General features: G+C 47.7%; 1 protein-coding gene across 1 annotated transcript in view; it reads right to left on the bottom strand.

The window, feature by feature from the left end:
- Positions 1–19,554, bottom strand: part of KIAA1549 (KIAA1549 ortholog) — a 105,002-nt gene extending 85,448 nt beyond the window's left edge. The window contains exon 1 of the mRNA XM_019749890.3: positions 19,136–19,554. Within this exon, the coding sequence (XP_019605449.3) occupies positions 19,136–19,286 (151 nt within the window). The 5' untranslated portion in view covers positions 19,287–19,554. The remainder of the gene's footprint in view (positions 1–19,135) is intronic.
- Positions 19,555–21,847: the final 2,293 nt, after the last annotated feature.

Below are 21,847 nucleotides of genomic sequence, written 5' to 3'. Positions count from 1 at the left end.
CCTGGAGACTGTTTATGGCCATCGCCACAGTTCTGCAAACTGCTCCCAGATGAGCAAACGCACTGGCTTATGCTATAAACCCACTTGATGCCAAACAATTAAAAAAATGGCTTGAAAGGTTCTGCTCTACAAAGGAATAGGATGCATCCATCAAAAAATATTTTAAAGAGGTGGCCGGTTAGCTCAGTTGGTTAGAGCATGGTGCTGAGGACACCAACGTTGCCGGTTCGATCCCCGCAAGGGCCACTGTGAGCGGCGCCCTCCTTAAAGAAATAAAAAATATATACATTTTAAAGAATACGATAGCACGGAAGATGTTTGCAAGAAAGCGAAAATTGCAAGATGCAAAATTATACAGACAGCATGATCCCAATTTATGAAAAAGTGAAGTCTGCTATATACACATGTATGTACACATGTAGAGTGTACATAGAGTGTACACAGAAAAATGCATATCCAACTGTTTACAAAATTGTTCTTGTTAGATAAAGATGTTTACTTTCTTCTAACTATATTTCCGTATTTTCCAAAGTATCTATAAATTAGTATTATTTACCATCCGAGACCAATAAACCTTTTTTACCCCAACAGAGAAAGAACGGACATGCAAGGGACTTGGAGATTGACAGTTTTGAGTTTTAAATGAGAGCGAATCATCTGCAGGGGTTTAAGAAGATGCAGTTTGGGGTTCAACCACATGGAGGTGACTAAGGTCTTCAAGGAAGAAGAGAGGGTATGAAAAGTAGTTCCAACTTACAATTCAGGTGCGAGGCTGAGTCATTACTTATTTATTCTGGTTCATTCATTCATTCATTCATTCATTCATTCATTCATTCATTCATTCATAGAATCATGCCTTCAATCATCCATTTAAGGACTCAACAAATGTTTACTGAGGACCAGGCATGGTGTGAGGTAGTGAGGATGAAAGTGGAGTAATGCACCATCTATCTTCAAGAAGCTTTCAGTTTAGTTAGAAACAATCACAGCACACAAGGCTCAGGGCTCTAATAGGGACGCACGTGCAAGAACGCATCTAACGCATTCTGGGATTTCTGGACGGCTTCCTGGAGATGATGTCTGGGCTGAGATTTTTGAGGGAGGAGTAGAACCAGGCAATTAAGGAGGAGAAAGCGCACTCCAAGCAGAAGGGACGGCATAGGCACAGCATGTGCAAAGGCACAGAGGCATAAAAGAACGCCACGCGGTTGCCCTTATGGGGAACGACCACATGGCCAGGGCAGTGTGGTGGGGAGAGAGGCAGGAAGTGAGGCAGGAAAGGGCGGGGAGGGAGCTGTTCCACTAATGCAGACGGATCAAGGAAAATGCGGACTGAACAATGCAGGGACATTGCCATCTGTAGCATCACACCGACCTTCTGATCAAATGAACTGAGTGAACACAAGGAACAGAGCCAAGAGGCCTATGATAAAACACAGCAGACACCCAAAGGCAAGTTACAAATCTTAGCCCACTACTTGGTTAGAGCATGTAGCTCTGGACCCAATTCTCATCCCGTACAACTTGTTGTTCCTCCGTATCTGTCGCTCCTCCAGTCCCTCCTTTATTCACTCTCTAGTACGCAGCCTTCCTTCTTCTGCCATTTTCTCTCCAAGCACCCACGCCCTTTGCCATGGGCATGCACTCATGAGTCTGTCCGTCGTTGTGCACATATTTCCATATATATCTATACGTGCAGCTCTGTATATACTGCTGTTACCTATACATTTGTACACGTGACGCTTCCTGGTGCATTCACATGTCCTTGCACACTTTGTATTTGTCTGTGAAAATGTCTATTAATGCACATTTCTGTCTTTCCTCATCTTTGCGTATCTTCCTCTAGATATATGAGCATGTTTCTCGAAGATTCTGTGTGTGCATGTGTGTGTATACAGGTGAAAAAAAATGTCTGTGCCTAAGTGGGCATGTGACTCACACACACAGGCCAGGGAGTGGACATGTGGGGTTTGGGCCTGCCTGGCACCCACTCCCCCAGTCTCGCTTTGGAGAACACTCCCTCTACCCTGGCTCATGATCTAGGGACATCTGTCACCCAAGATGCCCATTCTCTCCTGGCCATAGGTGGGGCACCTATCCCAAGCCCTTTCCCCAAAATTTGAATTTTGACAGAAGTTTAAAAATGGCTGAAATTCATCCTGTTTACTACACCCTGAAGGAACAGTCTTCTGACCCCTGCAGCCTGGGTCCTGAAGGTGCAGGCCCTGGGGCATCTCCTCAGCGCCACAGTAGTAAAGACTGACATATGTATGTTCATATAACTCATCAGCTGTCACGTTCTATGACTCACGAACTATTACACAACCTGTCACTTACTTTCCACGCTACCGGCTTTGCCTGGGATTGTCTTTAAAACAGCATTTCTCTCCCCAGTTCAGTTTATTGTTACTCTTCCTGTCCCGGATCCAGAGAGAACCAGCTTCTGCCCAGCAACCCCAGACTAACATGAACACAACAGACACTTCTGGATCCCTCAGCAACAATCCAACACAGTCCAATGTGGGGTGGCCCAGGAACTGCGTCTGTCCAGGTAGGCAAACAAGTTACGCTACTAGAGAAAGGTTTGTGCACAATGGCCGAAAGCTCTCATGCATAATTTTTAAACAATCTTAGTAGTATTATAAAAACCTGGTATATAGCCATTCTTTCCTTCATGGCAATGAACCAACCATCAAAAGTAAAGCGACTATCACAAATCACGACCATTTACTCATTCCTTCACTCATTCATCTACTAGTACAAGACACTGCGATGGGCATTGTGCAATAAAAAGATGATTCTAACAGTGTTCCCACCGTGGGTCGAAGGGGTGGAGGTTTACATTGGAGAAGCCCAACTGCACAGGGCGATGGGTCTTTATATTTATTTCCCATAAAAACCCTGCAGTTAGAACCCAGATTTTACCAACAGAGAAAGTGTAATCCCTGTTCAATCCTTTTTAATTGATGTTGGTTATCAATTACTGTAGCATGAAGTATGTCTTGAAAGTTTGGTTGCAAATAAAATTTATTTAAAGTTAAATTATAGACTTTTTTCCCCTTGATTAGAGGATCCATTAACAGACGCCTTTATAAATTTACATAAATTTCACTGTCATATAGTTGTAATTGGGCAAATTCGTAAGAGCTGAACTAATGAGTCAGAGGGTATGGAGGCCAACCTCACTTGTGATGTTCACAGAAGAGATGTTTAGGGAACTGTATCTCAAATCAGATCTGACCCTTCTTTCAACACTCGTTTCAAGAACTAACAATTTTCAGCTCCTGATGTCATGGCTGTATTGCATCGGGTCAGACGTCAGGACAAGAGGGGAAAGACAGAGAGGACTGGCTGCTCCCCAGACATGAACGAGATCTCGTCTGGTTAGAGGCTTCGGCTGACACCACAAATGTTAATCCAAGAGAGGGTGAAGCAAAGCAGGAATCAGATGTCCCAACTTCAATTGGTCACAGGATGACCGGGCCACTGGGATCCAGGAGACACAAAATTCAGCGCCAGGAGCTCTGTGGCTTAGGAAAGAGTGCAAATGATGTGTCCAAAAATACACACAAACATGTTTCCAACACCAGCAAAGGGCTGAACCTCCCAGACACCCCAGGCTGGAGCCCAAGCTGCAATGGCAGGCACCTCACAGGAGGGGCCCTGAAGCCTTTTGTATTGAACGTGCTTTTCTCAAGAAATGCTTTCTAAGGCACTCTGGGTAGGACTAGAAAGACATGTGGTGGTGCCTTCTGGATTTTCCAAAGAGATCAACTATATGAAGATATATTCCTATGACTCCAAGTACATAGGTGAGACGAATGCTGGGAAACGGCAGGTTCACGAGACGCCGCACAATATGGACTATTACAAGATGGATGAGACACAGTATGCAGTCTCTCCCTCGACACCCTCATGGGCCCCTCCTGTGTGGTTCTGGGGACAGACAGGCCCCTTGCAGGCCATCAGCATGGCCGGAAGAGCAGAAGCCATCTGCCCCTCACTGTGATCTGGTGACAGTCAATGCCCACATCCTTCATCCCACCAAAAAGAGCGGTGTCTCCTCTAGTGGCACCGTGGGTGGATAGAATCCCATTCTAAGTCCCAGGGGCAGTCTCAAGACTGGACATTTAGCCCTTGAAGGGTCCCTTGAATAGGCTCCCAATTAAACGTCAACACCAATGTGTAGGGCCCATGCAGGGGAGCGTTTGGCGCTCTTCAAATCTAGGCTGGAAATGCTGTTTTGGGGAGCCACCGGGGAAATCTTGTGCCTGGAGCGATCACAGCAGCTGGGTAGAAAACAGACCTATTGGACTTGGATCACAAGCTGAAAGAGCTGCTCTGGGATCAGCCCCGTGATGTACCTTCTGTACCTGACACACCCTGACAGCACCGAGGGAGGGCGCTGCTGCACACGGATGGGCCTCGCTCACCTCCAGGGGCCCTCGACTGCTCAACAATCCCTTCAGCTTCGGCTCTACTCCTTCTGCTATAATCCACGAGGACTACAATTATAAACCTCTTTTTCCACAGAGCCCAACCTGTCCCTATCCCATTGCACTGAAGGGATGACCATGTCACCTTTAAAAAGAAAAACGAGGCGATCGGACACTAACTTCCTCAACAGCACCCTGCTCCCACCCCTCCCCTGCAAGCACCCACACCTGTACCCAGCACTCCCTCCATCCTACTGTCTCAGTGGAAGAGGCGCCATTCTTCCCGTCAAAGGAGGCCCTGGACTTTGAAGCCCTCCTCGTCCCGTGACTAGCTGTGTGACCTAATGCCCGTTACTTCATCTCCTCGTGTATGCGGTGCCTCCCCTGTGACGTGGAGTTAATAGTTGTACCTCATAGGGTTATTGTCAAGATTAAGTAAAGTAATACAGTTAATTCATGTCCAGTGCCTAGAAGACCTGGCCTATGGTAAATGCATAGTAAATGTTACTTAGCTATTATGATGCCTCTTCTTATCACTATTCCCATCTCTTCTGAGAACTGGCTCGTCATTATACCTTTTGTTCATTATCTTCAATCATTTTGTGCTGCGATAGACAGTCTCCAGGGATGACCACCTCCGATTCAGATGCTATTCCATTCATCCACAGGGAGCTCCTCTTCTCTCCCACCCCCTGAATCTAGGCTGGCCCTGTGACTTGCTCTGACCAACAGAATGAGGCAGAGGTAACATGCTGCTTGCTTCTTTGGGGAACTTTTGAACCCAGGATCTTAACACGTTGCGTACGGCGGGGTTTAAATCCCTCGTGAAGATTCTCGTGATCCGTACGCAACGTGTTAAGAGAACTGGTAGCCTCTGCTTCATGCCTCTTGAAAGCTTGCAGCCAAATATGAAATCCTCTATCCTGGGACCGCTATGCTTTGAGGAAGACAGTCGCACGGGAAGAGAGAGGGAGGGTGTGTGGAAGAGCTCCAAGGTAGTAGATGCATGAGTGAAACCCTCTTGGACCTTCCAGCCCAGTGCCAACCACCTACAGACAAGTGAGTTACCTCAGTTGAGACTACATGGAACAGAACAATCTCTCCTCTGAGCCCCGTCCAAATTCTTGACCCACAGAATCATGAGGGTCAAGAAATCTCCCCCACAGCTCTTTGATCCTACATCTACCGCCAGTTACTGCCTTCTTTCTATTACCACTGCAGTCCTCTGTTACGGCACTTAGGACACTGTGGGACAGTTATTTATGTATAGGACTTCTCCTACTGGACTGATTTCCCTAAGGGCCACGACTGACAGCTATGTTTATCTCCATATCCCAATGGCACTCAGCGCCTGGCAGTGAGTACTCAAACCAAATGTTAGCTAACTCATGCATGCATGCATGCATGCATGCATGGGACTGCCAGACAACCGGTCTACCTGCAGGCATGCATTCTATAACAGAAAACTCAAGACACAATAGAAGAAGAAAACACAGGATCCAGGTAAGCAAAAGTTCCCGATAAAATTCAAAGGGTGCAGCAAAGACATAGGAAAAGATCAACACGGTGGTGTCAGAAGCCACTGAGATGAGGGGCTGTTTCTGCAGCACAACTAGTTTATCCTGCTTGATAAAATCTATATTCTCCAGTATATGCTGTTTTCCTCTCACGGGAAGCTGCACTGGAAGAGGGAGAAGAAGAACTTGAAGGTTGTCAATGAATAAAGTCAACATAAACTGATGAAAAATACAGAACCATTTCTGTCCTAAGATTTCTGGAAATTATTTAGAAGGTTACACTTTAACACGAGATCCAGGCGAGAACTCAAGGCATTAATACACTGTTTTACAGAGAACAAAAAAGGCTCAAGGGGCACATAAACAATGGAAGTAGAACCGCATGGTGCCCTGGTCGGGTTTTGAACAAGGTATTTATTTTAAGGCATTGACTTCCTCCCACCAAAATTGAAAGTTAATGAAAAATTGATTTTAAACCAGTGATATACCCCAATTTATTAAGAAAGAGGATGCATTACAACCACACTTTACTGTCAGAAACAAACCACAGGAAAATATAGTCAAAACAAAATAGAAATATTATCAAAACCACAAGGATATGATCCAGGATATGATAACAGAGGAAATGCAGGACAGAAACTTGGTATTAAGAACACTATTATCTCCTGTGCTGGAAGACGTGGAATATAGGCTCATAATAGAAATGTTAACTTTCTAAAATTTTTTATTTTAAAAAATGTTTAATCTGCTGAAAGAAAACACCTCCACACAATACTTGAGCTTGCCAAAGCCTGCTTCCGTCATTTTTCTTAACCAATATTTAGTAAGCACCCTAATATGCTGGGCCTTTAGGGGTGCCTTCATACCTAGGGATCCTAACACAGGCGGGGGGCTGGCCAGGGGCCCCACATGGCTCAGCTGCGGCTCTCCAGCCTCTCCAGCTGCAGGGTCCACTCTAACAAGCAAGCAAAGCCTGTGAGTGAGCATTTCAATGGTAGAGATCACAGAGTCATTCTCTAATAGGCACCTAGAGCAAAGAAAACCTTGGATGGGGGTGCATATCTCCATCCCTCAAGGTTACAAGGACTCCTCCTCAGCTGTGTGACCTTGAGCAAGTTAGTGAACCTCTCTAACCTTGATTTTCCTCATCTGTAAAATGGGGGTAACAATAGTGTCTACCTGGTAGAGCTGTTGTATAGATTCAACAAGATGCCCTATGCCTAGCACAACGTCCAACACACGGCCAGCACTCTGTAATTGCTAGATAATTATTCCCAGGTCAGCCCTGAGATTTCTGGAGAGAACCAGAGAAAGGAATGCAAAAGGGACTGCAGTGCCAATGAACAATCAAAGAAATGCAACTTTAAAGGAGGTGTTTTTTAATCTCGAGTTTGGCAAAAATAAAGATTGGTAACAGCCTATATCATGGAGGGGAGAAGCAAAACTGGCACTCTGGTTCATTGCTAGAGAGAATGTCGATTGCTTCAAACTTTCTAGAGAACAATTTGGCAATATATATCAAAATTGAATATATGAATACTGCCTAGCCTAGTCCAGCAATTCTATTTCTGGGAATTTATCCTAAGGAAATAATTAGAAAAGTGTGTAAAGACAAATGTACAAAATGCTCAACTTTTTTTTAATCACCACGAAAGTTGAAAGCAACATAATTATCCATCAACAGGGAACTGGTTAAATAAAGTATAGAATATCCACAGCACCAAATAAAATCACGATGTGGATCTATATCTCCTGGCAACATAAAGATTTGATGATAAAGTGTGAAATGAAAAAAAAGTAAGTCAGCAAATACGTAGGATTGGATACTATTACTTTGCATGTATGCGCATGTGCTTATGTGTGTGGGGGAAGAAAGGTTTGAAAGGAAAAACGGCAAAATGTCATTGCGGTTATCTGAGTGGTAGGATTTGGGGTGATTTTCACTTTCTAACTTACACCTCTTTCTACCATCTGAATTCATTTAATGTGCAATACATTTTATATTTTAAGCCTCGCTGCATCACTCCTCTGCTCTAACCCTCCAACCGCTTCCCACCTTCCCTGGAATGAAGCCCACGTCCCAGGGGCCTATGATGCTGCACCCCCGGCACCCATATCCTCTTGGCCCTGAGTTCCTGTCACCCCCTCACCATCTTCCCCTCTCTGCTCTGAGCACACTGGCTGCCTCCTCATCCCCAACAATAGGTACACTCCGGCCTTTACACTGGCGACTTCATCTGCTGGGAACCCTGTTCTCCCCGGCAACACCTTTGGGGCTCACCCCCTTGCCTCCTTCAAATCTTAAGATTAAATGTCATGGGTTCAACCAGGTACCCCCAAATTCCGTAAAGTGTAAGTCCTAACCCCAAGTACCTCAAAATGTGACCTTGTTTGGAAGTAGGGTCACTGCAGATCTAAGTAGCTAAGATGAGGTCACACTGGAATAGGGTGGACCCTCCTTATAAAAAGGGGTCTTTTGAACCAGGCACGCACACAAGGAGAACGCCACATGAAGACTGCAGTTATGCTGCCACAAGCTAAGGACTGCCAGAAGCTAGGAGAGAGGCCTGGCATAGATCCTTCCCGAGCACCGTCAGAGAGAGCTTGGCCCCCGACCTTGATCTGTGGACTTCTGGCCTCCAGCGCTATGTGACAATAAACTTCTGTTGTTTAAGCCGTTCAGTTTGTGGCACTTTGCTATGGCAGCCCCAGCAATCTAATCCAGTCACATTGTCAATGAGGCCTCCCTCGTTACCTTGATGACAACTTCGGTCCTCACTCCCAAGCCCTTTATCTGCTCCGTTTCTTCATGGCACTTGTCACCTAGAAACACACCACATAACGAACTTACCAAGGGCCCGGGGCAGTGCCTGCACAGAGTAGGCATTCACAGAAGACTTGCTGCACAAGTGAACAAACAACATGGAACGAAACAGTCAACTCCACCCTGGTGGAGCTGTCTGGTGGAGAGAGACGGAGAACAAACACCCGTGTATGTTGACAGGCACCACAGAGAAAAGGCAGGGCCAGGAGCAAGGTTGTGGAGGAGGTTGTTTAAAAGCACAGGTAGGGAAGGCTGCTCTGATGATGAGATCTAAGCAGAGACCTGAAGGAAGAGGCAGAGTAAACCATGTAGATAATATCTGAGATAAGAATGTTCCAGGCGGAGGGAACGGTAAGTACAAATTATTGCAATGAACATAGATTATTTTTATAATCAGGAAAAAAACCCAATAAAGCTATTGTAATCCTGAAAATGCATAAAACATTTAAAAGCCCAATTCTAAGGCTTAGGAAGCAGAATCTGATTTTTTTTTTTTTTTTAATACCTGAGACTCTATTCAGCCTCTATTCAGGCCCCGGCTGCAAGTTGTAGCCCCTTCCTAGAGGCCCTTCCCCAGCTCTTTCCCCCATCCCATCCGCCATCAAATGGCTGTGCAGGAAAAAAAACACTCAACGATGCCAAGACGGTGACAGGTGAGGTATGAGGGGAGAAGAGAGGGAGAGGGAAAGCAGTCCTGAGGCAGAGAGGCCTGAAAATCCTCATTGGTGCCAGAACCAAGTGACTCTGTCCTAGCCGCCAGCCACTGACTTGCTCCCCCGACCTCCCACCACTGCCCTCACCCAGATCGGGCCTGTGCCCACGCCTTCCCATCCCAGCCTGTCACCTGCCTCTGCCCACCTGTCCCCAACCTGTGCTCCTGCCCTGCCCCCAGACCACTGTGACTCCCAATTCTGAGGAATGTTCACTCCTGCTACCCAACCAGCTAGTTCCCATTCAGCCTAACTTGGATCTTTTTTGTAATTACGGTAAAAAAATAACCAAAAAAAACAAAACAAAAAACAAAAAAACAAAAAACAACAATAACAAAAAACACCACAATAACATAAAATGTACCATATTAACCATTTCTAAGTTTACAGCTACGTGGTGTTGAGTATATTCACACTGTATGCAACCAACTCTTCTCATCTTGCAAAACTGAAACTCTTTACCCATTAAACACTAACGCCCCATTCCTTCCTCCCCTTAGCGCTTGGCAACCACCATTCTCCATGATTCTGATGACCCTAGGTACCTCCTATAAGTGGAATCAGACAGTATGTGTCTTTTTGTGACTGGCTTATGTCACTCAGCATAATGGCAAGGGTCATCCCTGTCTGAGCAAGTGTCCAAATCTCCCTCTTCTCTAAGAAGGGATAATAAATAATCCCATTGTACGAACAGACCACAGTTTGTTCATCCATGCATCTGCTGATGGACACTGGGGCTGCTGCCACCTCCACCCCAGTTTTGACACCTGTTTGCTTCCCCCATCTCCAGGGGCTTTTGTAATCCTTGGCAGCCCCCACCCCGACGTCTGCTGACATCAGTGCAGGGACTGAACACAAGGCATTCCGGCCCTCTGGGGAAACACGGAGCGTGGGCAATTCTCTGAGCTGCATGTCCCACCAGACACCAGCTCAGCTCAGAACCTGCTGCCGCTCCTCCTCTTCGTTTTCCCAATCAACCCGGGCTGAATTTTTCTTCCCACTAAATAGGTAACAACCAACGACCTTTGAAATGCACCCAACCTCCAGACACCTTCGCAAACCCTCGTGTGCATACAAATCACTGGGAGATGCTCTTAAAAGAGAAGGTAGGTCTGGGGCAGGACCTGAGAGTAGCCCAGGCTGCTGCTGGCCCACAGGCCACATCCACAGTAGCAGAGGCCTGGCGACCTCCCACCAATTCACACCTGTCTCCTGGGCTTTGTCCAAGTTCCCCTAGAAGCTGGCTTCAGAAGATGGTGTGTTTGTATGTGTGAGGCTCCCCCCTCTGAAAGTTCCCCAGCAGTATTTACCCAGTGTTTTGAAGCAACCGTGCAGGCTGTCTGGCTCCAACAGTTAATTCTAAGGCCAAAACGGTAGTGATGGAGGGTTCCTTCCACAGGCCCAAACAAGAGACAAGGGAACAAAGGAAGAAGGAGAGTTTCCAAACGACTCCACAGGGCTGTGAACTATCTATCTGCCAAACACCAGGAGAGAGGAGCCTTCAGAGCCCCTGACCTCTTGCCAAGACATGTGATTGGCAACTGAGGACTGCTGTCACCTGCTCATTTTCTGCCAAGGTGCTAGGCCACCCAGGGATGCCATAGGGGCAAGCAGAGAATGACTGCCCAGCCTTCCAACTCCAACTGGGCCTTGCCACTGCCTGACGATTCATATGCTCACCTTTTTTCAATTTCCTCTGGAAACCAGCTGTATTTTCTCAAGTTCCCAATCCTACCTCACGCTTGCCCTCCCTTCAAAAGATGGTCTCATCTACCATTCTCCAGAGTCACCCGCTCCATAACGCAGCTGCGTCTCCCGATCTAGCCTCCTAGTTCTCCTCCGTCTTGCTCCTCTCTAAAATGAGTCCCTCCACTCTTGCCCTGGACCCCATCCTCTCCAAACACCTGAGACTTTGTGCCTGCCCTCGCTGCCTCCCTTTCCAGCAATGTCTCTGCCAACCCCACCCCATACTGGCTTCTTCCTCTCTACTTCCTCACCTGCACAGGTGGCCCTACCTTACCACTCCCCCTTTGACCATCCCCTAACTCACTTCCTATTTCACTCCTGGAACACACACACCACCTCCCAAAGCAGAAGCTGACCCTCTGTCACCTGCTGGTCTGATACCACACAGCACACCCTGGGGTTGAAAAACGGCCTCTCTGCTGCTGGTCCTGGATCTGAGGAGGGCAAAACGCAGTCTCCCAATCACTTCACTTCCCATCTCTTGTTGGTCCCTTTCAGTGCCGACAGTTGGAATACTCCGCACCCATGTGTGCATTTTCTCATGAGCCCCTACATCCATAGCCCCACTCCCAGCCCGCCCGCCCCACAACGCTAGTACCTGAGAGCATCATGAAACCATGGGCAGCCAGCACAGATGTTTAAAAAGGATGTGACATGAGCAAATTTGTTTCTAGAAGGACCCTCCAGCTGAAGGTGAAGGATTAAGTAGATGAAGCAAGAGCAGAAGTGGAGGCCATGTCAGTAACCCCGAGAAAAGATGGCGGGGCCTGAATGAGGACGGGGGCAGTAGGGATGGTGGAGAAAAACAGATAGAATGAAGAGACAGTTCCTTCCCTATCACAAGGCGTCATCCAGTCACTTCTGTTCATTCGCTGAGGATTTGGTGCCCAGCTCATTCCTGTCGACCTCACTCTTAGCAAATTCAACATCCACAGATTACTCACGCAAAAGGCTTCATCCACGTTCCACTTTAACAAATGACCCCCATGCTACACCTGACCCTGAGTCGTTAACCAAGACCAAAACCAGAGTTGATGCACTCCTGAAACCTTAAATGATGACACCACCAATCCCTCCAGCCCTCTCCCCCCCTCACTGCCAATGTATCTGCTCTGGGATCTCATGGAGCCCCCCTTTTTCAGTCCTTCACCCATCGCTCCATCCACTGCTTCACTTCCTTCCTCATCCAACCCAGATTCCATATTACATCATCCAGACCATGTCTTGCCAGGTCCCTCAGTTTCCCTTGGCCCTTTACCATGCCTGCCCTAGGTTCCCAACCCTAACTCAAGCCGATCGCCCCCTTTCCCTGAATGTCAGAAGCCACAAGACGAAATCACATCACACGTGCACTGGCCATCTCTACGAATTTCTCCCATCACCTTAGACTTCACTCCCAACCCTCCACCAGCCCCCTCCAACGCCTTCCCCCGATACTGTTTCTCCCCAAGCCTCCTTACAGCGAGCCTGCCTGCCCATATGAGCATCCACATTTCTGGGGAATTGTCCTGTAGTTACTTCCGCTCTTTCTTAAATTTTCAACCTCTCTATCTTTACTGATTCTTCCCTTAAAGCGTATTAACATGATCAAGTCTATAGCGTGTGTTTAAAACCTCCCTCCACCCCATGCCATCATTAAGTTTCAGGGTAACGAAAACCTCACCAGGCGTAAGAATCACTTGAGAAGCTTACTGAACATTTCAAAACTACAAAACCTCAGGCATCACCTAATTCAGTAGGTCTAGCTTGAACCTGAGTCTGAGTGTTTCACGAGCACCCCAGGTGATTCTGACCAGGTGGTCCTCACTCCATCCTTTGAGAGTTTAGTGCAGCAGCATTGGATATGGTGTGTCAGTCACCTGTATACTCTCTCCTCCCATGGCTTTCACGCCACAATTTTGTCAGGACAGTCAGTTTCCTTTGTGAGCTCCTCTTTCTCTTCCCCTGTCCTGAATGTGAGTTTCCTGGGCCTCTATCATTGGCCTTCAGCTCCAACTCTATATGCTCTCCCTTGGTAGGGTCTTCCAGGTCTGTGACTTCCACCACCATCAAATGCACCCCTTTAACACACTTTAAGTGCCGGCTCTAGGATGGATGGATGAATGGCTGAATAAATAAATGACATAGTGATACTCAGCACTGTAAACAGCAGGTGGGGCGTGCACACTGCCCAATCAGAAGGGGGGCTGTTCTAAGGCAGAGACCTGAGGTCCTGCCAGCCGAGCATTTGCCCTTCAGTTGCTGGGGAATCCTGGGAGGGAATCCTAAGGGAAGGCATACAGGCCCAAGGCACTGGGGAAGATGGGGAATGCTCAGTATAGCAGCTATTTACCAACTGGTGTGGTACTATTTCAGTGTTTTAACAACCAGCCAAATGTCCATAAAGAGCGAATGGGTTATGAATCAGGGCAGGTCTAGAGAAGCACTCTGTTCTGAAATTGCCTGGTCCAGGGGAATAGGGCTCTCACATACTATTCACCTCGAGTCAGTCCCAAAGGCAGGTGTATCTCAAGGTCTCTGAAGATCTGGGTTGGCTCCAGAGTAGTCTGGGCTGGCTCAGACCCCAGCAATGCAACGCCCCTTACTCCCAGGTTGGAGCAGGAAGCTTCGCAAAATTCAAGTGTGTGTGTGTGTGTGAAATCACCTGAGGACCCTGTAAAAACGCAGATTCTGCTTCAGACGGACTCAGGTGGGGCCTGAGAGTTTGCATTTCTTACAAGCTCCCAATCAATGGTGATGCTGCTGCAGGCCTGTGGCCCACACTTTCAGTAGCAAGGCTAGAGTTTCACTAATGAGGAGAAGCAATACCTGAAACTGTAAGTACTAGCATCCCGAAGGCACGACCAAGGAAGATGGAAACAAGGAAGAGACAAAGAGAATAAGAGAGCAAAGTAGGTGTCCTGGGGGTGAGGATGCCAGAGAGAAATATAGAGGGTTTATTAAGAAGACTTGGAAAAACACACTGTTTTTTTTCCTGAAAGTACACACTGTTCCCCAATAAAGTCCTGTAAAAAACAAAAAGAATTGAACACAATGGTAAGAGTGAACTGCCTTCAGCAGATCACACTACAGAGCAGTGAGATGGAGACACTCACAAACACTCAACAGAAACAACACAACTGCTGTCTAGAACAAGTACATTCCAAGGCAGCCGACAGGTGGACTTGAAATGTAAGCGTTAAAAGGGAGATCATCTCAGTGACCTTCTTACACCGAGGAAGGCACTTGTGCACAGTCACAAAGCCAGTTTTGAGCAGGTAAGAGCACAGTGGGGTTTGCTAGCTCACAGTTCAATGTGCTTTCCAACACGTCTTGCTGCCTCGGCCTGTGAAAGAGAAATCATGTCACCGTGCGCTGCAGATGAAAGGTGGGTGGCCACAACTTGGCAACGAATTAGATCAGTGAGCACAGCTTCCTCCTATCTGGGAAAATCAACCTAGTGTGATTACAATTACAGTAATTAGCGGCCTCCAGCACCCAGGGCACTGATACAAGAAAACCTGTGGTTCCCAGGTCCCCGGCAACTTTTCACAACATCCTGGCTGGGTTCTGTTTTCAGGATTAAGTGAAGCATTTCCTGACAAAGGCTGCAGCAGCTGTTCCCAAGGGAGCACGAGTGAGAATGAAAAATAAAGTCCTCGTATGTCCTTTTGACTCCCAACCCAAAGAAAACCAAGCAATCAAGATAAAACCCAAAAAAAGTGTGTTTCATTGTCACGATTTTAAATCAACTATTCTAACAGTGGAAAGACAATGGCAAGATATTAAGTGGTATGCCCCAAAAATGCTGTTAAATTTTCAGTCACTGGATTTATAGTGGTCCAAAGCTTAAAGGGCCAAAAAAAAAAAAAAAAAAAAGAAAAGAAATCAGCTGCGAACTTGTTAAAAATGAAGATTCCCTGGCCTCCCCACCAAAAATTCTAACGTAGGTCAAGGGAGAGCCCCCAGAAATCTAGGTTCTTAAGCACGTCCACATCCCCAAGTTGGTGCACGAGGTGAAGGGATCACGCTTCTAAAACATTTATCTAAGTCTTTGTTCATAGGACACTAAACTAGTCCAAAAGTATAACAAGTGTTCACCTTGAAATGGCTAAAATAGCACATCAAGTAAGATAAAATTTTAACCTGCCATACGCATAAATACAATGAAACGAATTACAAAGTGAAAAAATGGCAGATTTTGCTAATCAACACTAATTAGAACCAAAAACTTCTGAATTTCAAAATTATATAAAATTTCAAAGAAAATCCATTGGAAGGGGGGAAAACACAACGCATGGGAGAAAAAAAAATGGTTGCTATCCATAATATACAAACAGAAATTTAAGTACATACGACATAACAGATTCATAAGAAAAAACAGAGAAAAATTCATGGAACGCAAATACAAAATAAGCAAAAAACATCCAACTCGAAAGTAACAAAAATTAAAGCACTGTATTACAAGTTTATTTAACAAGAGTTTTATTATAAAAGTAATGTGCAATACTAGTGATGGTGAAGTGAATCAGGCAACCGCATAAACTGCTAGGGTTTATTTCAGAATTACAGCTTTACACAAAAAGATGATTCATTCAACTTACTAAGCACCTATTAGACACCCAGCACACTGACAACCACATGCAAAGATCCAGCCAATTTAAATTACATTCTAATTTCCCTTCCAGAAATGTATATGTTTAAAAAAAAAAAACAACACCCACACACAAAGAAATCCAGACCAAGCCTTACCTACATAGCTATTCATCACAGCACTATTTACAACAGCCAAAAAATTTGGCAATAAAATAATTAAGTAAATTATTAGGACAGGAACTGTTTTCAAACAATATTTAACGAATAGGAAAGTGCTTAAGTTAAATATTGAGTAAAAAAAGTAAATGTGCAGATAGTGCAATTTTCATTTCTTTAATATTAACAAAGACAAAACTATTTACAGTGTTACCTATGGATTGTAGGATTATAACTCCCAGTAATTTCCAAATTCTCTGCCAAAGTAACAATTTCATAACTATTATTTTAAGAAAGACCTATCCCTGAATAAGATACAATTCTTTCTTTTTACGTTGTAGACGTAGCAAGTCCTAAAAGCACAACATTCAAAAGCAAGTCCAAAGTATTGCAAACTGTTTCCACAACAGTGAACGGCAAGACCAAACTTATAAATGTTTAAACAAACAAAAAGGGACACTTTCAAAACGCGGAACGAAATAGAAATAGGCAAGAAATCAATAAAACATAGAAGTTTAAATAAGGGGCTGTAACTAGAAGGTGGACTCCATTTAACAAAAGTTAACAAAGATAGAGAAACCTCCTGAAGGCGGTGGTTTTCGGGCAGGACAGGCACAGAGACTGGTGCCTAACCTAGAAAATCCAAAACAGGATTAAGACATGCCATTTGCGCTTTAGACTAACACGGCTTACCCTTTAGGAAGAGCACCACCTCGGCAGGGTCCAGCAAAGCCTCCCCCACCCCCCTACCCCACCCCCATGGTGAAAATACAACACTCAGGACTGGGAGCCAGAGGGTCCTAGTGGCACAGAGGAAACCAGGAACAAACAGCTGAACGGCAACCTCTTTCCAGGATCAGCCACCACTCACCATGCATGGGGACGCCACCTTCACCAACATCACTCCTCACAGCTTTCAAGAAGTGGATCAGAAGCCCCCTTTGAGAGGTCTTCCTGAACGCTCTCACTCACTGCCTCTCCTGCCCGGGACCACATCGTGCAGGGGTCTGCGCGCGCCGCTTTATCCCTAATTGGATCCTGGAGGACAGGTGCATGTCCTCCGCTTCGCCAGGTCCTGCCTAGAAGCAGCTGTGCAAACCAGAGAAGCCCAATACACAAATGAGTGAGAGGCTGAAGTCTCTGCTTCTGGGATGTCAGCTCTAGAGCGGACATAGAGTTAATTTCACGTCTCCAGGCTGAATACAAGCAGACCTCGGAGATACTGCATGTTCAGTTCCAGACCACCATGATAAAATAAGTATCACAATAAAGTGAGTCATGATCTTTTTGCGGGCGGAGGGTTTTGCCGTCAATTGGTAAGAAACTCAACACCTGTGAAGTGCAATAAAACGGGGTCAGCCTGTATTTCTGTGGGGGACAGAGTCCCAGAGAACAGTTTCCAGGCTCTCGGCCTCCCATGGAAAGGTGCTGGCTCGGGTAGTAGGTGGCCATCAGCTGTGACTAGTTGGCCATCAGCTGTTACCAGTTAGCCATTAGCCACTGATGTAACTGCCGTGGCTAAACTAGCAGACATGGAGTGTGGATTGCAGATTGCAGAGAAGTGGACGGCGGGTTGCACATGTGGCTCCTGCTTTCTGTGTCTCCAACGCAGCCCCCAGTGAGAATACAGTGGTATGACTCCCCTATCTATGGCTCCGTGGGTGTTCCTTTTTGGCCTCACCATATCCTGCGTTCTTATGTGGGGAGCGGGACCAGAGACCCCGCATGACACCCTGCATGATAAACACCCTAAGAGTAGAACTGAGACCTGAGGTGATAGATTAGGCAAAGCTGTTTGCACTCTCTGTATGCTGCCTGAAAGAGACCCATTTTGTTGCCCCCACCTCCCTCGTGACTTTCTGAGACAGGGTTCCACCTGGGAAATCTATAGGAAAGCTATAGGAAATCTATGGAGGCCTCGGGTGTTTAAAAGTCTACGGGGCAGTGCAGCAGGGCAAATAGAAAAGTGATGACTGTTCCAAGTAGCCTGTGACCTTGAGCAAGTCACTTTTCAGTTTCCTCTTTAGTAAAAGGAGCGGTTCCATTCTGTGATTTCTGAAGTCTCTTCCTGGGCTTGTACTGTACCATCCCCTACATGGCATCGGTTATAATGCCTACAGTGAGGTCCAAGGGACACCTTCAAATGTGTTCCATTTCCTTCCAGAGCCACTTGGCAGTCCCTTGGCCCTGCTCCCAAGAGAGGGGAGGATTTGGAGTAGCTTCCATGGCTTTCTGTTTTTGTTCAGTGAGCAGCAGCTCTCCACCCACAGCTGTTCATTCCACCTTTCCTTTTCTGCCCCCAAAGTGGCCAATGTGTGTGGGGAGGGCAACCACTGGCTTATAGCATTGTGTCAGCTCAGAGATGGTTTCCAGACCATCCTGTGTGCATGCACAGGGGGGTACAAATAAACATTTCAGAGAAGCAGTATGAATTAAATCATTTCCTCAACAACAAAACCCACCCACATGCTTCTTCATAAATCATGCCTCTTAATTCCATGCTGACGAACAGTCAGTAAACTGCATCTACTGTAAAAACAACCGTGACTCCTTTCATGCCCTGACACTTAAGAATCACAATATTTTCACACTATGTTGTACTGATGCTTTTGCAGGAGTGATAGCAATAGCTAGTTCCCTGGAAAGATCCATGGCCAGAGCGCTTTCCAAGAGATATTCTTTGAATGTTCTTTGTGTCCTGTGCACTGGGGGACACCGCGAGCCTACCTGCATCTGGGGGACGCAGGGCTACTCAGAGTAATGCAATACCGTTTTAAAGCACAAACACCGAACGTACCCCTTCGCCCCGACAATAAAGTACTCCCAAACATTTGATATACGTTGATACAGCCATGCAGATACAATTCCAGTGCTTGCATTTTGCAGGGAAAATAAAGGCACGTTCGGAGATGAAGCCACCGGGCTCCGTGGATAAGAGGACAGCTTTGCAGACCTTTAGCAAGATCGGCCACAATCCGCATGCTTTTACGTTCTATTTTCTCCGTGTCTTTATGTGCTGGGCCCAAGAAGAATGGAAAAGCATCTTAAGAAAGGAGGGCGAGGGAGCGGTGGAGAATAAAAGGACGGGCGGGGAAAGCAGGATTTTGAAAATAACAGCAATAAAGGAAGGCAGGGTCGCGGTGGCGGCCCGAGGGTCTCGTCAGTGCTTACCTGGGGCGCACGAGGCCGGCCGGGCCAGCAGAAGCAACCAGAGGCCGGGAAGCAGCAGTCCCGGGCGGCGGCGGCGGGTGCGGCGAGCGGAAGGCCCGCGGCCGCTCGGCCCCGGGACCAGCGCGACCCCGGCGCGGGTCTTCCCGTCCATGGCCGCGCCTCGGCGTCGGCGCCGCGCCCCCAGCTCTCCCGGCCGGCGCCCGGCCGGGCCTCGCCCCGCGGCGCTTTCGGGCTCGGGAGAGGCGGCCGCTGCGGCTGCTGCGGGGACCGGGCGCCGCTCACCGGCGCGGAGGGAGGCCGGCGAGGCGGGGGCGGGCCGGGGGCCGGAACCGCGGACAGGGGCCGCCAGCCGCACGCCGGCCTCGCCGCTCCGCCCCCTTCGGAGCCTCCGAGCCGCTGCCCGGCAACGCGCGGGCCCCGGCGCGGGGAGGCGAGCACCACCTCCCGGCCGGCCGGGCGCCTGCCTGCGGGGCGGCCAGAAAGACGCGCAGGCAGGCGCGGGGGCTCCGATGCTCCGGGACTGCGCGACGCGGGGCCGGGCCCTCCCCCAGGACCCGCCTCCCGGGAGGGGGCGCGGGGGGACGCGGGAGGCCTGGGCCAGGCCGGGGGCCGGCGCCGCCCCGACCCGCACCCAACAACGGGTCCCGCCGCCTGGTGGCCCCGCGCGTTCTGCCCCCGGGGGCGCCGGGACCGAGTGATGGAGGCCCGCCAGGAGGGGTCAGAGCGGGAAACCTGGCCGGCCCGGCGCGCGGCGGGCCTCTCCCTGCTCCTCTCGCCCCTGCCTTCGCGCTGCTCGATTGTGTGCGGGGCAGCAGGTGTGAGTGGGGCGCCTGCATTTGTAGGGACAGTCTTCGGGGCTGCAGAGGGGACAAAGCAGAGGAAAGGTCGTCGCTTCCTAAGAGCCCGACATGCAGTAACGGGGGTGAGAAAAGCGCGCACACAGCGCTAGCCATCCTTTCTGCTGTCTAGAGGTGCTGCCTACTGTCCCGGTCATCGGACAGGGCGATCTGGGGCTGGGAGGCCCACACACCCCGCACGTAGTAGGCCTTCAGAAGGCGCCTGTTGAACCGAATTGAAGCGGAGCTGGAGAGAACCGCGCTGGTCCAGGCTATTAGGGAAAACAGCGCTTTGGGGAGATGGAGAGAACGTCAGAAGATTGGCGTTTGGGGGTTAGCGTTCCCTGGGGAAATGAGGAAAGTGAAGAAGGGAGTTAACATTTGTCAAGTACCTGCTACGTATGTGCCAGGCATCTAACTCCGAAGACACTCTGTGATTTTAAGGTCTTGGAAAGTGGAATTGGCAATTTTGAATCTTTGCATCCTATTGGAGCGCTTGCACCAGGCCCGGTACCAAAGGTGTGAGTTGAGAACACTATCTTATTTCCCGGGGAACTATGGTGGACAGTGAAAAACGTGAATCATCTACATTGACAAAAGCATCCGGGTTGCTCCAGTCGGGTCCCCCTACGAGGCCCAGCCTTGCAACTGCAACCCATCTAGGTGTCTTGCCCCGGGGTAAGATTGGAAAATCAGTAATAACCCCTCCTCAGAATAAGGCGGAGGCATTCTTCTGTAAGTGCCTACTTGTTAGCTTCAAGGAAAATAATTGAGAATAAAGGTTACAGATAGCTTTGGTTGGTGTTCCTAATTTGTACTTTATTAAACAGTCCCTCGTTCTTAGCAATTAATCTTCCCCTGTTCCTCTGCCCCATTAACAGGCTTTGCAGACCTTGCCTCCAGCTCATAAACTCCTGGTGGGTACCTATGTGGAGATGCTGCTGCCTGTCACAGTATGTCTGGTCCCTCGATCCGCTTGCCCTAGATCTGGGACCTCTTATGCACACTTTTCTTCATTCTCTGAACTCATTGTGTAAAAACATTTGACTACAAACCGCTGCCTTGGGATGATTCTTAAATTGTCCTGTTACGCGATTTTATCTTTTATGCATTTAGGCCTTACCTCTCCAACTAAATTAATGTGAAGTTTGAATCCTGCTTAGGATCTCTCGTAATACCAGTGAACCCTCATTATACATGTACACTTGTCGATTTGAACCAGAGCATCCACTTGCCCAGTGAAGAGGTGCAGCCTTTCAGATTTGGCCCCAACCTCTGGTAAGCGCCCACCTACACCAGAACCCAGGACGTCAGAGAAAGAAGGCACCCTCTCAATTCTCAGCCAATTCAAGGAAGATGAAATGTTTGCCCAGCCAATAAGAAGGGATTGACATCAGTGGGAAATAAAAATCGCAACTTTGAGATAATAGAAATGATTCAAGGTCACCAACTTTCTAAGGAAAGTAAGATCCGTGGAGTCCCATAGTCTCCAAGTTCTGAGGGCATAAAACCAAATGTCACTTCTGTTAGGATTTAGAGCATTCTACGTCAGTGTGCAGGGCTCTTACAGTCCAGCTGGTAAGTAGTGTGACTTGGAAGTCCAAGACAGACGGAGTGGTACAAGGTAGGGGTGTGTACGCATGTGTATACTGCGTGAGCATATACGAGTATACATGTATATATAATGGAATATTATTCAGCTATGAAAAAAGAAGGAAATCTTGTCATTTTTGACAATCATGGGTGGACCTTACGGACATTATGCTAAGTGAAATAAGACAGAGAAAAGCCAAGTATTGTACAATCTCACTTATTTGTGGAATCTAAAAACATTGAGCTCATAGAAATATGGAAATAGGGGCTAAGGAGTAGAAGA

The sequence above is a fragment of the Rhinolophus sinicus genome, chromosome 8, assembly GCF_057876585.1.
Source record: "Rhinolophus sinicus isolate RSI-liver-muscle chromosome 8, RSI-T2T, whole genome shotgun sequence".
Lineage (NCBI taxonomy): Eukaryota > Metazoa > Chordata > Mammalia > Chiroptera > Rhinolophidae > Rhinolophus > Rhinolophus sinicus.
This window is presented reverse-complemented; position numbering and strand designations above follow the sequence as displayed.